The sequence below is a fragment of the Acipenser ruthenus genome, chromosome 38 (genome assembly GCF_902713425.1).
Source record: "Acipenser ruthenus chromosome 38, fAciRut3.2 maternal haplotype, whole genome shotgun sequence".
Classification (NCBI taxonomy): Eukaryota; Metazoa; Chordata; class Actinopteri; order Acipenseriformes; family Acipenseridae; genus Acipenser; species Acipenser ruthenus.
The window spans coordinates 5,137,034-5,151,222 of record NC_081226.1 but is presented as its reverse complement, the minus strand read 5'-3'; the positions used below and the strand labels follow the sequence as shown (position 1 = coordinate 5,151,222).

The following is a 14,189-nucleotide window of genomic DNA, read 5'->3' as shown; positions in this document are numbered from 1 at the left end:
GGGACCGCGCACAGGGTCGCTGGGGGAAGTTGGCAGGTATCGGTTAGCGAGTCACTGGGCCCGTGCGCGCGCTGCAAGGTGGTATGTATTGTTTGGCGAGCTGTCGGGAACCTGCACAGGGTCGCCAGGAGAAGGTGGCAGGTATTGCTTGGCGAGCCGCTAGGACCCCACATGGGGTCGCTGGGGCCTGTGCACGCGATGGCAAGGTGGCAGGTATCATTTGGCGGCCCGCATGGGGTCGCTGGGGCCCGTGCGCACCCGGAGAAGTTGGCAGGTATCGTTTGGCGAGCCGCTGGGAGCCCACACGCGGTCGCTGGGGTCCGTGCGCACCCGGAAAAGGTGGCAGGTATCGGTTGGTGAGCCACTGGGACTCCGCAAGGGGTCGATGGGGCCCGTGCGCACCCGGAGAAGGTGGCAGGTATCATTTGGAAAGCCACCGGGACCCCGCATAGGGCCCGTGCGCACCCAGAGAAGGTGGCAGGTTTCGCTTGGCGAGCCGCTGGGACCCCGCATGGGGTCGTTGGGTCCCATGCGCACCCGGAGAAGGTCGCCATTATCGTTTGGCGATCCGCTGGGACTGCACACGGGGTCGCTGGGGCCCGTCCGTGCCTGGGGAAGTTGGCAGGTATCGGTTGGCGAGCCACTGGGACCCTGCACATGGTTACTGGGGCACCTGCGCGCCCGGAGAATGTGGCAGGTATCTTTTGGCGAGCAGCCGGGACCCCGCACTGGGTCGCTGGGGCATGTGCGTGCCCTACGAAGGTGGCAGGTATCGTTTTGCAAACTGCTGGGACCCCGCTTGGGGTTGGTGCGCGCCAGCAGAAGGTGACAGGTGTCGTTTGGTGAGCCGCCGGGACTCTGCACGGGGTCGCAGGGGCCCGTGCGCGTGCTGCCAGGTGGTATGTATCGGTTGGCGAGTCGTCGAGAACCCGCACGGGGTCGCCAGGAAAAGGTGGCAGGTATCGTTTGGCGAGCTGCTAGGACCCCACACGGAGTCGCTGGGGCCCGTGCACGCGATGGCAAGGTGGCAGGTATCGTTTGGCGAGCCACAAGGAGCCCGCACCGGGTTTTGGGGCCCGTGCTCATGGTGGCAAGGTGGCTGTATCACTTGGCGAGCCGCCGGGATCCCGCACGGGGTCGCAGGGGCCCGTGCGCGTGCTGCAAGGTGGTATGTTTTGTTTGCTTAGCCAGCGGGTCCCCGCACGTGCACGCCCAGAGAAGGTGGTAGGTATCAGTTGGTTGCGCCGCTCTGACCCCGCACGGAGTCGTTGGGGCACGTGCACGCCCGGAGAAGATGGCAGATATTGGTTGACGAGCCGCTGGGACCCATCACGGTGTCGCTGGGGCTGGTGCGCGCCCGGAGAAGGTGGCAGGTATCATTTGGCGAGCCACTAGGACCCTGCTTGGGGTTGGTGCGCGCCAGCAGAAGGTGACAGGTATCGTTTGGCGAGCCGCTCTGACCTCGCACAGGATCGCTAGGGCCCGTGCAAACAGTGTCAAGGTGGCAGGTATCATTTGGCGAGCTGCTGGGACCCCGCTTGGGTCGCTGGGGCCCTTGCGCGATCTGGGAAGGTGGCAGGTGTCAGTGTGTGTCTCAGTGTGCGTCTCTGTGAGTGTGTGTGTGTGTGTGTTATGTATGGTTGTGTTCTTTACCTGCATCACTCTGTGGATGACTGGCTTGGGGTCATGAAGTTCTCCGCTGTGGAGCTGCTGTGTGAGCAGGTAGGAGGCAGGGTCTTCAATCTTCTCATTCTGGACATCTGCATACGAGCGAACCTGAGAGAGGGTCTTCAACAGGAACGCTGTGAGCCTGAGAGAGAGGGAGATGAGAGGGAGACTGAGACTGACAGAGAGAGACTGAGACTGACACAGAGAGAGAGAGAGAGACAGAGAGAGAGAGAGAGGGAGACAGAGAGAGAGAGAGAGGGAGAGAGAGAGACTGAAATGGAGAGAGAGAGAGGGGGAGAGAGAGAGAGGGAGAGAGGGAGAGAGAGGGAGACAGAGAGAGAGAGAGAGAGAGAGAGGGAGACAGAGAGAGAGAGAGAGATAGACTGAGACTGATAGAGAGAGACAGGGATACTGAGACCGACAGAGAGAGACAGAGACTGACTGACAGAGAGAGAGAGAGAGAGGGAGACGGAAACGGAGAGAGAAACACGTCCACCGAACAAACAAACAAACAAAGGAAAAATATTTGACTGTTTTATAGATTTGAAAAAATAATTTGATTCAATTTGGCCGGAAGGTCTATTCTTTAAACAACTCCAAGGTGGTCTAGGGAGTAAAGTATATGACATTGTAAAGTGTATTCAGAAAAGTGCGATGTGAAAATTGGTAACAAAAGAACAGAATTCTTCACACAAGGATGTGGAGTGAGACGGGGCTGCAGTCTGAGCCCAGCACTGTTCAACATTTACATAAATGAGTTGGCTACAGTGCTGGAACAGTCTGCAGTCCCTGGTCTCACTTTACACAACACAGATATTAAATTCCTGCTCTATGCAGATGACCTGGTCCTGCTGTCACCCACAGAGCAGGGTCTTCAACAGAGCCTGTCACTGCTAGAGCAGTACTATCAGACCTGGGCCCTGGCAGTAAACCTGGACAAGACCAGAGTTATGGTCTTCCAGAAAAAAAGCCAGATCTCAGGGAAAACAGGTACCGCTTCACTCTGGGCAACACCACCTTAGAGCATAACACCAGCTATACATACCTGGGTCTGACCATCAGTGCATCAGGGAGCGTTGACCTGGCTAGAAAAGCATTACAATTTGTCTTAATTATTGACAGTATTATTGAACTGACTCTTCTCTATGGCAGTGAAGTGTGGGGACCACTCATAAACCCTGATTACAAAAAATGGGACAAAAGCCCAACTGAATCATTACACCTGGAAATTGCAAAAACTATTCTACAGCTACACAGAAACGTACCCAACAATGCATGCAGGGCTGAACTGGGCCGGTACCCATTGCTCATCAAAATTTAAAAGAGAGCAATAAATGACTGGTTCTGTGTAAACCAAGCTGACCCACGTGCGTACTACATAGCACTGCAGAGCGACACACTGCACCCAGAACAGAATCCTCTCAGCCAGCTGGTACTGAAGGCACACACCTACACGCATCTACCTGACTGTCCGACATAAAAAAATCCTGGAGCGCCAGAGAAAACCGGCTGTGCTGTCACTTCCTGTTACACTGCCCTAAATACAGGCAGGCACTGCCCAGCAAGTCACCCTATCCCTCAGAAGATGCAACAGTGGCTCTTGAATACAGCATGCCTGACAGAGAGCAGCCGTGTCTAATGGCCCTGCACACCGAGAAAGGTTTGCTCAACCCATTACTAACCTTTAAAACGCTAAAAACATTTGAGCATAAGAGCTCTCTGTAAAAAATAAAAGCAGGGCCAAACCTGAAGGCTCTCAGCACTTTTACAAGGTAGGTGTGGTCGACCCTATCAAAAGTGTTCTCTTGATCAAGGGAGACCAATCTCACATTAAAAAGACATGTTTCACTCAATGTTAAAAAGTCTCTAACTAAAAACAGGTTATCAAAAATAGATCTTCCTGGGATACAATAACTATGTATTTACACATTTTACCTCTATTTGTGAGACATTTAGAAATTATTTTTAAATCAGCACATAACAGTTCCTTAAAAGGCAGAAGGTCTCCTTTCTTGGGCAGCAGTGTGATCACTGCCCTGCGGCAGCTGAGAGGCAGCTCTTTTCTCTCCAGACTCTCCTTCAGCACTTGGAAGAAGTCCTCCTGGATCACCCCCCCCCCCCCGGAATGATTGAAAAACACAGTGAGGAGGTTGTCTATCCCAGGCCCCTTCCCACTGGAGAGCTGTGTGATGGCAGTGGTCAGTTCCTCAAAGGTCAGATCTTTATCCAGTCCATTCTGCTCCTCCTCACAGGCTGTGTAGATCTTGGAGCAGGCTCTCCATGTCTCCAGAGTCACACTGTTCTTTTGTAAATAGCTGTGTGTAGAACTCCACCGCCACCTCGCTGATCTCCTCTCTGCCGCAGGGCGTCCGCACACACCTCAGCTGCTGGCTGCACATTCTCTTCTTCTTCAGGCCAAAGAAGTAAGAAGTGGGTGTGTCGATGTCCCTCAGCCCCATGAAGTGAGAGTGCACTACCGCCCCCTTCACCTTCTCCTCCAGCAAGCTGCCCAGCACATTTCTTTTTTCTTGTATTTTTTGGAAGGTTTGCTCATTAGAGTGATCTTTGTTATATTCTATATTTATTATCTATTTCTCTATCTCCCTGTCTGCTTTGTCCAGTGACCTGGTTGCCTCCAGGGTGTAATGAAGAACATAAGAACATAAGAACATAAGAAAGTTGACAAAGGAGAGGAGGCCAATCAGCCCATCTTGCTCGTTTGGTTGTTAGTAGCTTATTGATCCCAGAATCTCATCAAGCAGCTTCTTGAAGGATCCCAGGGTGTCAGATTCAACATTACTGGGGAGTTGGTTCCAGACCCTCACAATTCTCTGTGTAAAAAAGTGCCTCCTATTTTCTGTTCTGAATGCCCCTTATCTCCATTTGTGACCCCTGGTCCTTGTTTCTTTTTTCAGGTCGAAAAAGTCCCCTGGGTCGACATTGTCTATACCTTTTAGAATTTTGAATGTTTCAATCAGATCGCCGCGTAGTCGTCTTTGTTCAAGACTGAATAGATTCAATTCTTTTAGCCTGTCTGCATCCGGCATGCCTTTTAAACCCGGGATAATTCTGGTTGCTCTTCTTTGCACTCTTTCTAGAGCAGCAATATCCTTTTTGTAACGAGGTGACCAGAACTGAACATAATATTCTAGGTGAGGTCTTACAAATGCATTGTACCGTTTTAACATTACTTCCCTTGATTTAAATTCAACACTTCTCACAATATATCCGAGCATCTTGTTGGCCTTTTTTATAGCTTCCCCACATTGTCTAGATGACATTGTCTAGATTGCAATTCTCACATTGCACATAAGGCAAGTTTTCACCATTTGGCTGCTGACATACAACATAGTGTACTGTTTTCAGAGTGGTCTTCATTCTTACAGTCTTAACATAAGAACATAAGAAAGTTTACAAACGAGAGGCCATTCCCTTGATTTAAATTCACTATATAAAAAAGCATTTTGTTGGCCTTTTTTATAGTTTCCCCACATTGTCTTGATGAAGACATTTCTGAGTCAAAATAAACACCTATATCTTTTTCATAGATTCCTTCTTCAATTCCAGTATCTCCCATATGGTATTTATAATGCACATTTTATTGTCTGTGTGCAGTGCCATTTACCATGTGTCTGCCCAATTCTGAATGCTGTCCATATTATTTTGAATGACCTTTGCTGCTGCAGCGTTGTTTGCCACTCCTCCTATTTTTGTGTTGTCTGCAAATTTGACAATTATGCTTACTATACCAGAATCTAAGTCATTACTGTAGATTAGGAAGAGCAGAGGACCTAATACATCCCTGTGGTACTCCACTGGTTACCTCGCTCCATTTTGAGGTTTCTCCTCTAAACAGTACTTTCTGCTTTCTACATGTTAACCACTCCCTTTAAGTAAGACCTGTTGTAATTAATACTGTAGTGATCCGTGCATTTGTGTTTATGTACCGTACTCCTAGCTGTCTGTTTGTGTTTGCATGCTGTGTGTGATATTCCCTCCCTGCTGTATTCCGCCATTGCTTATTTACATTTTGTGTCTTTATAAAATGGGTCATTAATTTTCTCTGTCCTGATTGGTCAAAAACATGGGGATGTGAATACTACAGTATTTTCCAATGGGTTTAAACCTTTTTCCAAAAAGGGGCGAATCACTTGTAGATATCCATACACCACTAGAATTTTGAAGAAAAAAAAAAAAGGTAGCCATTTTAAATTTATCATTATTTGTTTATTTAGCAGACGCCTTTATCCAAGGCGACTTACAGAGACTAGGGTGTGTGAACTATGCATCAGCTGCAGAGTCACTTACAGTTATGTCTCACCCGAAAGACGGAGCACAAGGAGGTCAAGTGACTTGCTCAGGGTCACACAATGAGTTAGTGGCTGAGGTGGGATTTGAACCGGGGACCTCCTGGTTACAAGCCCTTTTCTTTAACCACTGGACCACACAGCCTCCTAATTTATTAATTTATATTAATAAACATGACTAACCACATTTAATATATAATTATGAAAAAAACCATTAGGCATATTTAAATTCGCAAAAAAGATGGTGGACAAGTTATATCAATTTTTATCTTTTGGGAAACCAAACTCGATGAGATTTTGGATGAGTCTGAATCAGACACCAACACTTATTCAAGTGGCAAAAAAATGTAATACTGCTAGTATCAAACTTACTGATGCACAGCTTCTGGACATAGAAAAAGAAAAGGAAAAAAAATACACAGAAGTCCACTGCCTGGGCATCGTGTGTCCTTTTTAGGCCACTGTCTGAGTATTTCAAAATGCAAACAACATCTTTGTTGTTACTGGAAATGGTACCGCAAATCTGGCATGAATACCTCCTGTCACTGCTCCCGGATCACAAAGGAAAAGAAGGTCAGCGTGACTGTCCTGCTCCACTTCCTCAGACAACGACAAGGGCAACAATGAATCAAACACCATGGTGCTCGAAATCGCTTGCTGCAGCTCCACCTGCTAAATCTAAAAAAGGGCCTGTAAATCTTCAAAGCTGCCATTTCAATGGCAATGTTCAATTTAACATCTATAAATAATGCTCCGGCTTTGCCTCGTGACTTACAACGCACCCGGGGCGTGTGGATATTCGAGTACATCCCACACCGTCGTGCCTTATTGCCTACCGGTCAGACCACAGGGGTCGCTGGTGTACGGTGAGCCGAGGATACCCTGGCCGACCTAACCCTCCCACCCCCCGGGCGGAACTCGGACAATTGTGCACAGCCCCCTGGGAGCTCCCGTCGTCGGTCAGCAAAGGAATCGAACCGGCGACGTCTAGATTATAGGGCGCATCCTGAATACTATTCAGAATAAATTACAAATTGTACTAAATGACCCAGCCCGGTGGATTATATGATTTTCATTTTTAACCGATAAACGATCAAACACCACCGATACCAAAAAATTATACTGGTGGATAGCCAATAAACACCGGAACAACTGACTTGTTTCTATCATTGGTTCGTTCTGAATACTTTAAACCCACCCCAACTACTGAGTGACTGCATATTCCTACATTTCTATTGGACTCCGCTTGCGAGATTTAAAACGAGATTACAATCAGGAATGGAGACTTGTTCACAGGATTTAAAGCTGTATTACAGTTAAGATACAGAGGATTTAAAACAGAATGGATGATCTCCAGTTCGACACTGTTGTGAGCTCATTGCAATTGACCCTGAGACTTTTGTTGAAATTAATGCTTGTAGGCCTATCACTATTGACCAATCAATACACTACTACAAATATTTTGTATGAAAGACTTTTAAAAGTGGAAAAAGACAACAGTTGATTTTTTACACTTTAAATACAGAACAGCACATTGCTTGCTCATAGCCCTGGCTAGCTGCCCTCTTTCTCTTCTCCTCTCCACCCTCTGTCCCTCTCCTAGTTGAACAGCTTGCTCATAGCCCTGGCTGGTTGCTCTCTCCTCTCCTCTCCACCCTCTGCCCCCTCTCTCCTAGCTGAACAGCTTGCTCATAGCCCTGGCTGGCTGCTCTCTCTCTCCTCTTCTCTTCTCCACCCTCTGCCCTCTCCTAGTTGAACAGCTTGCTCATAGCCCTGGCTGGCTGCTCTCTCTCTCTCTCCTCTTCTCTATTCCACCCTCTGCCCCTCTTCTAGTTGAACAGCTTGCTCATAGCCCTGGCTGGCTCTCTCTCTCTCTCCTCTTCTCCTCTCCACCCTCTGCCCCCTCTCTCCTAGTTGAACAGCTTGCTCATAGCCCTGGCTGGCTGCTGCTCTCTCTCTCCTCCTCTCCTCTCCACCCTCTGCCCCCTCTCTCCTAGTTGAACAGCTTGCTCATAGCCCTGGCTGGCTGCTCTCTCTCCTCCTCTCCTCTCCACCATCTGCCCCTCTCCTAGTTGAACAGCTTGCTCATAGCCCTGGCTGGCTGCTCTCTCTCTCCTCTCCACCCTCTGCCCTCTCCTAGTTGAACAGCTTGCTCATAGCCCTGGCTGGCTGCTCTCTCTCTCCCTCTCTCCTCTTTTCCTCTCCACCCTCTGCCTCTCTCCTAGTTGAACAGCTTGCTCATAGCCCTGGCTAGCTGGCCCCTCTGCTCCCTCTCTCTCCGCTCCAGGTCTCTCAGTGCCTGCAGAGCTGATTTCGAGGCTGGTTCCAGCTCCAGGACCCTGCGCAGGTCAGCTCTGGCCTGCTTGAACTCCCCGAGCATGGAGAGGGCCAGCCCCCTGCGGTACAGGGCCTTGGTGCAGCACGGCTGGAGGCCTAGGGCACGAGTGGCGCTCAGTAGGGCATTGTGTGGTTGGCCCAGGCGGAGCTGGCAGGCCGCCAGGTTGGCGTGGAGCTCAGAGCGGACTCGCTGGAATTCTGGGTCCCACTCGGCTGGCACGACCCTCTGCAGAGTGACAGCGAGGCGCGTGGCCAGGGAGTATCTGTGCGCTGCGCCCCACATGTCTCCCTCTCTGAACCTCACACCCCCCTTCTGCTTGTGCCTCGCGATGGAACCCCACTTCTCATCGAAGCTCAGCTCCCAGGAGTCCCTCCCTGGGGTGAAGCTGTGCAGCTGCAGGGTGAGGCGCAGCTCCTGGGTCTGCAGACAGGAGGAGCTCTCCAGCCTGCTGATCACCACCTGAAAAATACAAAATACAGGAATGGCCATAAGACTCCTGTTGCATAGTGGTTTTATCCATTCCTGGTTCTACTATGAGTTTAACAAGACACACCTGAGCTTGTATACACTGTGGCTGACCAGGCTCGTACTAAAACCTGGACTGGGTGAAACTGTTATGCTAAAGTCGTATTTCCATCCTTGAAATATATATATCCGATACCTTAGGGGGACTTTCCATTGACTTCAATACATTTTATAGCTCAGTTTTGTTTTTGCAGTTTAGGCTGCATCTCCCCGACTCACCTCGCAGCGCTCCCCTGCCCGCATGCCCTCCAGCACCCCCTCGATGATGTCACACTCCCCCTCCCCCATGGTGAGCGGGGTCCAGTGGTTGATGGGATAGGGGAGGAGCTGGCTGCAGAGGGGGTCTGTTGCATCGCTCTCGATCAGGATTCGACAGACTGATCCCCCTCTGGGGGTCTCATCCCCACCGCCTCTCTCCAGAAAGCGCCGCCTCACCACACTGCACCGCCAAACCGGCACCAGCTCCCAGGCTGTGAGGTCATCACAACCAGCACCGCCCTCCATCGATTATGACGTCATCACCCTCTGAACCTGCAGGAAGATTATTTATTTTAAAGGCGATTATACTGTTTATTCAACACTATTTTTTAGGAGCACCTTTTCCTTGCCTCCAGAAAATGACACACAAGGCATCTGTATTTCAGAAGTTAGTATTACACTAGTACACTCAAATTATCAACCTAGGGGTGTATAGGCTGTCTGTCACAGTAAAGGTCTCCACACACCATACGTGATGAAATTTGTTTGTTGATAAAATGGTATTTTCGCTGCGACACTACCTTTCACACCAGTGGCGATTGTCATGGCAAATTTCACCCACCCCCCCTAAAAATATATTAACAAAAATTATGAATATGCATAAAAATAACAAGCACTAATGTTGTGTCTGTATGAGACAAAATGAGTTCAAATGTATTAAAATTAGGTTCAATACAATATTACAAATAGTTACATGTAAATATGTGAACACACACACACGCATGCATATCTATGGTTTAAATATGTATATCTATATCTATCTATCTACGTCTCTATCTAATTATATATATTATATATATATATATATATATATATATATATATATATATATATAGCAATAAAACCATATTTTATGTTTTATTTATTTTACTGTAAAGGTTATGTATTTAATCACATGCAGATCAATGTAATGTAAAGCATCCAGAGATAAGAAAAGTATCCACATAACAATTAAACACTAATAAAACCCACACAAGTATCTGAGTTTGTGTTGATCCTGTGTTTTTCTGTTGTTATTTAATACATTACTCTCACATACCACACGCAGATCTTTTTCATTTGTCATTTTTGAAACTATCACGCAACTGGTCAGGCGATAAAAAGTGAAAGGTATTTATGTCATTTCTAGCACAGACAAACATCTGATTTTTGTATACTAATTAAAAAAAAAAAAGCATGCAATGTTACTACAAGAGCGAAAAAACTGAAATGACAGCGAGGGCAAGAAGAACAGACCATCGCTGGACCAAGAAGATACTAGACTGGATCCCAAGAGACATAAAGAGATCAAGAAGACGACCTCCAGGAAGATGGCAAGATGAACTTAGGAAACACGCCGGAGCAACATGGATGAGGGACGCAGCAGACAGGCTTGTGTGGGGAGGCCTTCATGCATTATATAAAAAAAAAAAAACAGATGGGCTTCAGTGAGTTAAAGGAAAATAATTCCATCTCAGGTTTCTGTGACAGTTTATAAACTAGTCAGCCTAACAGTCTCAGAGTTTATTTTTATTACGTCACATAATTTACCTGACATCAAACTACGAGACCGTATACGTTGTGTTGTGTAATTTATTCTGACCTTTTGTGCTGGCTATTAATTTTGAATTTTTTTTTTTCTTACATTCTCTGGTTAGTTACAAATGTATAATATTTTTCAGCACTATAAAATTGGTTATTATATTTTATATATATAAAATCACACATACATTTTGAAATATGTCATTTAAACCTTTAGTGTACATCCAAAACACCTTTTCAATTACTTTCATATCTTTCATTTTGTAAACGTGTACCACAGGGATCAGTATTAGGTCCTCTGCTATTCCTAATCTACATTATTGATTTAGATTCTGGTATAGTAAGCAAACTCGTTAAATTTGCAGACGACACAAAAATAGGAGGAGTGGCAGACACTGTTGCAGCAGCAAAGGCCATTCAAAATGATCTAGACAGCATTCAGAACTGGGCAGACACATGGCAAATGACATTTAATAGAGAAAAGTGTAAAGTATTGCACGCAGGCAATACAAATGTGCATTATAAATATCATATGGGAGATACTGAAATTGAAGAAGGGATCTATGAAAAAGACCTAGGAGTTTATGTTGACTCAGAAATGTCTTCATCTAGACAATGTGGGGAAGCTATAAAAAAAGGCCAACAAGATACTCGGATATATTGTGAGAAGTGTTGAATTTAAATCAAGGGAAGTAATGTTAAAACTTTACAATGCATTAGTAAGACCTCACCTAGAATATTGTGTTCAGTTCTGGTCACCTAGTTACAAAAAGGATATTGCTCCTCTAGAAAGAGTGCAAAGAAGAGCAACCAGAATTATCCCAGGTTTAAAAGCCATGTCGTATGCAGACAGGCTAAAAGAATTGAATCTATTCAGCCTTGAACAAAGAAGACTACGCTGCGATCTGATTCAAGTATTCAAAAGTCGACCCAGGGGACTTTTTCGACCTGAAAAAAGAAACAAGGACCAGGGGTCACACATAGAGATTAGATAAAGGGGCATTCAGAACAGAAAATAGGAGGCACTTTTTTTACACAGAGAATTGTGACAGTATGGAACCAACTCCCCAGTAATGTTGTGGAAGCTGACACCCTGGGATCCTTCAAGAAGCTGCTTGATGAGATTCTGGAATCAATAAGCTACTAACAACCAAATGAGCAAGATGGGCTGAATGGCTATGAAACTTTCTTATGTTCTTATTTTCTTATGTTCTTATCACTTGTTAAAAATTTCAGATTGAGACTTTCTATGTTGTAATTGACCAGTTATTAACTTGTCTTCGTTACCGACTGGATGCCTATAGGTTGCTGAACGATCTGTTTGGAGTAATATTTGACATTCGCAAGCGTGCCACTGAACTTGCGGCAGTTTACGCAAATGACTTGGGGATAAAAACTTTCCTGATGAACTTGTACAGTTCAAATTCTTTGTCTAGGATGAGCCTAAAGTCCTGCCCAATTGCTGCAAGTTATCAGGCAAAGCGGCCTCCAATCAACATTCCCTAACGTGTACGTTGCTCTGAGAATCTTCCTGACTCTAGCAATTACAAATTGTGAAGGAGAATGTTCATTTTCAAAGTGGCAAGGATCAAAAATGAACTAAGATCAACAATGCGTCTGAATGCCTCATCTCTGATGGCAGTGGAGTCAGAACTGGTACGACAAACACTTTGACCAGATTATACAGGACTCTTCTTATTATTTATTTCTTAGCAGACTAGTATAATGGCTATACCTAATTTGTAAATAGTCTTAGTACGGTACTAATTGCGACATTTACTGACACCACGTGCTCTTAATACAATAATGGCTCGCCGGCAACCGCAGTTGTTAATAATTCTCAGGAAATAGGAGTCTGCAAGGTCGCTAAAACTAACGTCATTTCGTTTTCATGTTATTTTTTTTTCCCCGCGATTCCATTAATCTAAATCAGTTTCCAAAGGCATATATTTGAGCAGTTAATTTAGGCATAGTGTATTACTATGCAATTGCTTTATTATTAGTGCAGTGTAAACGGTAAGTCTATGTATTCATGCGTTTTAATATATTCGTGTCTTCTGGGGTTGTTGGGGCCTAAATGTTATTTGTGCCCAGGGCCCCAATAAATCTTAATCCGCCTCTGCACAAACACACACACACGTCTGCGTTACCATGTTTCAATACCATTGTTATATTAGGCTACACCGTGCTTCGCTATATAATATTGTATCTTTCTTAAAACCGTTGTATTATCCCTGTGGGATGCTGCTGCTAGCAACGTAAACTTATTCAGATTTGCAGAGAATTTAGTGCAAATGAGGAGCTTTAGGAGCTAAAGTCTGGGGAGGGAACGATGGACATGTTATTCACAATCAAACCTCTGAGAAACAAAACCGCAGTCTATACGTCATCAATTCATTAAATTACCAATTAATGCGACCGTCTTTTTAACATAAAGGAGGGCGTACTAAAAACTAGACAAGACACAACGGCGCTGTACTATAAATCTCTTCCACAATACTCCTGTAGTGAGTCGTTTCTATTAGTATCATTACACTTCAGACTCACCGTTCTTTTACTTCGCATCACCAGAGGAAAGCCACTTCCTGTGCTGCTCATCCTCTGCCCGCTCTATTCTAGGTCTCTCCGCGGCGCCACACTGACACCCTGTGGAGACAGCCGGGATAACACAGAGATCCTCCAGTCATTACGCCGCTTCCCTGTTCAATGTATCACAGAAATGCAGTGGTTAAAATGGGACGGTATACGCCGGAATGCATACCGGTAAGAGAACAACTGTCATGGCATGCCGGTGTTGTGTAACCCTGGCACAATGCGCATGCGTAAAATGCGATCGGCCACATGCCCGTCTATTTTTTTCTGCTCGTGTCTGAGGTGAATTACTGGTGATGTGCACGCGCAGAATACGCGTTTTCGACAGGACGACGTGATTGCTTTGTGATGTACAATCAGCTGTGGTTTGTTTTCATTGAAAACGTCTGTGTTCTTTGAAACGCAATCCTGTTATCACAAGGATACTCTATATTATTGTTGTGTGCGTTATAGTTCCTCGGTTGTTAACTCTACGAGGCTCAACTGTAATTTAGTACTAAATAATGCAATTACTTTGAATACTACTTCACAAAATGACTTTGTTTTATTAAAAAAAGTATCATGTTTACCATACATGAGTTTGTGTACAGGAATAGCGGGTAAAATGACTATTTTAGATGAACTCGACTACTCTCCTCCCTCCCCTCAACTGTCCTGTTAGGTGACTTCAATATCCATTTCTCCAACCCCAGGCACTCTGCCGGATTCCTTCTTCTCCTCCACTCCTTCGACTTCTGTCTCTCTCCATCCCCTCCTACCCACAAAGCTGGCCGTCAACTGGACTTCACCTTCTCCAGGGCCTGCTGCCCCTCCACCCTCTCTGTCATCCCCCTGGACCTCTCTGATCACTATTTCATCTCTTTCTCTGTCTCTCCCCTCTCTCCCTGCTCCTCCTACCCCCACTGTTACCTCTCGCCGTAACCTGCGCTCTCTCTCCCCCTCTGTCCTTGCCTCCACTGCTCTCTCTCACCTCCCTCCTA

General features: G+C 46.2%; 1 protein-coding gene across 2 annotated transcripts; it reads right to left on the bottom strand.

Annotated features, from left to right (window-relative positions):
- Window positions 1-5,873: 5,873 nt before the first annotated feature.
- Window positions 5,874-13,316, bottom strand: LOC117433957 (FK506-binding protein-like). 2 transcript variants are annotated; one of them, XM_034917487.2, is made up of 3 exons: window positions 13,165-13,316; window positions 9,058-9,369; window positions 5,874-8,772 (listed from the first exon to the last, which is right to left on the bottom strand). In XM_034917487.2, exons 2-3 carry the CDS (start codon window positions 9,340-9,342, stop codon window positions 8,197-8,199), a joined length of 861 nt encoding a protein of 286 aa, XP_034773378.2. In that variant the 5' UTR covers window positions 9,343-9,369; window positions 13,165-13,316; the 3' UTR covers window positions 5,874-8,196. The 2 variants fall into 2 exon arrangements, with proteins under 2 accessions (XP_034773378.2, XP_033912305.2); XM_034056414.3 differs by lacking the exon at window positions 13,165-13,316 and adding an exon at window positions 10,333-10,808.
- Between the last annotated feature and the right edge of the window lie 873 nt (window positions 13,317-14,189).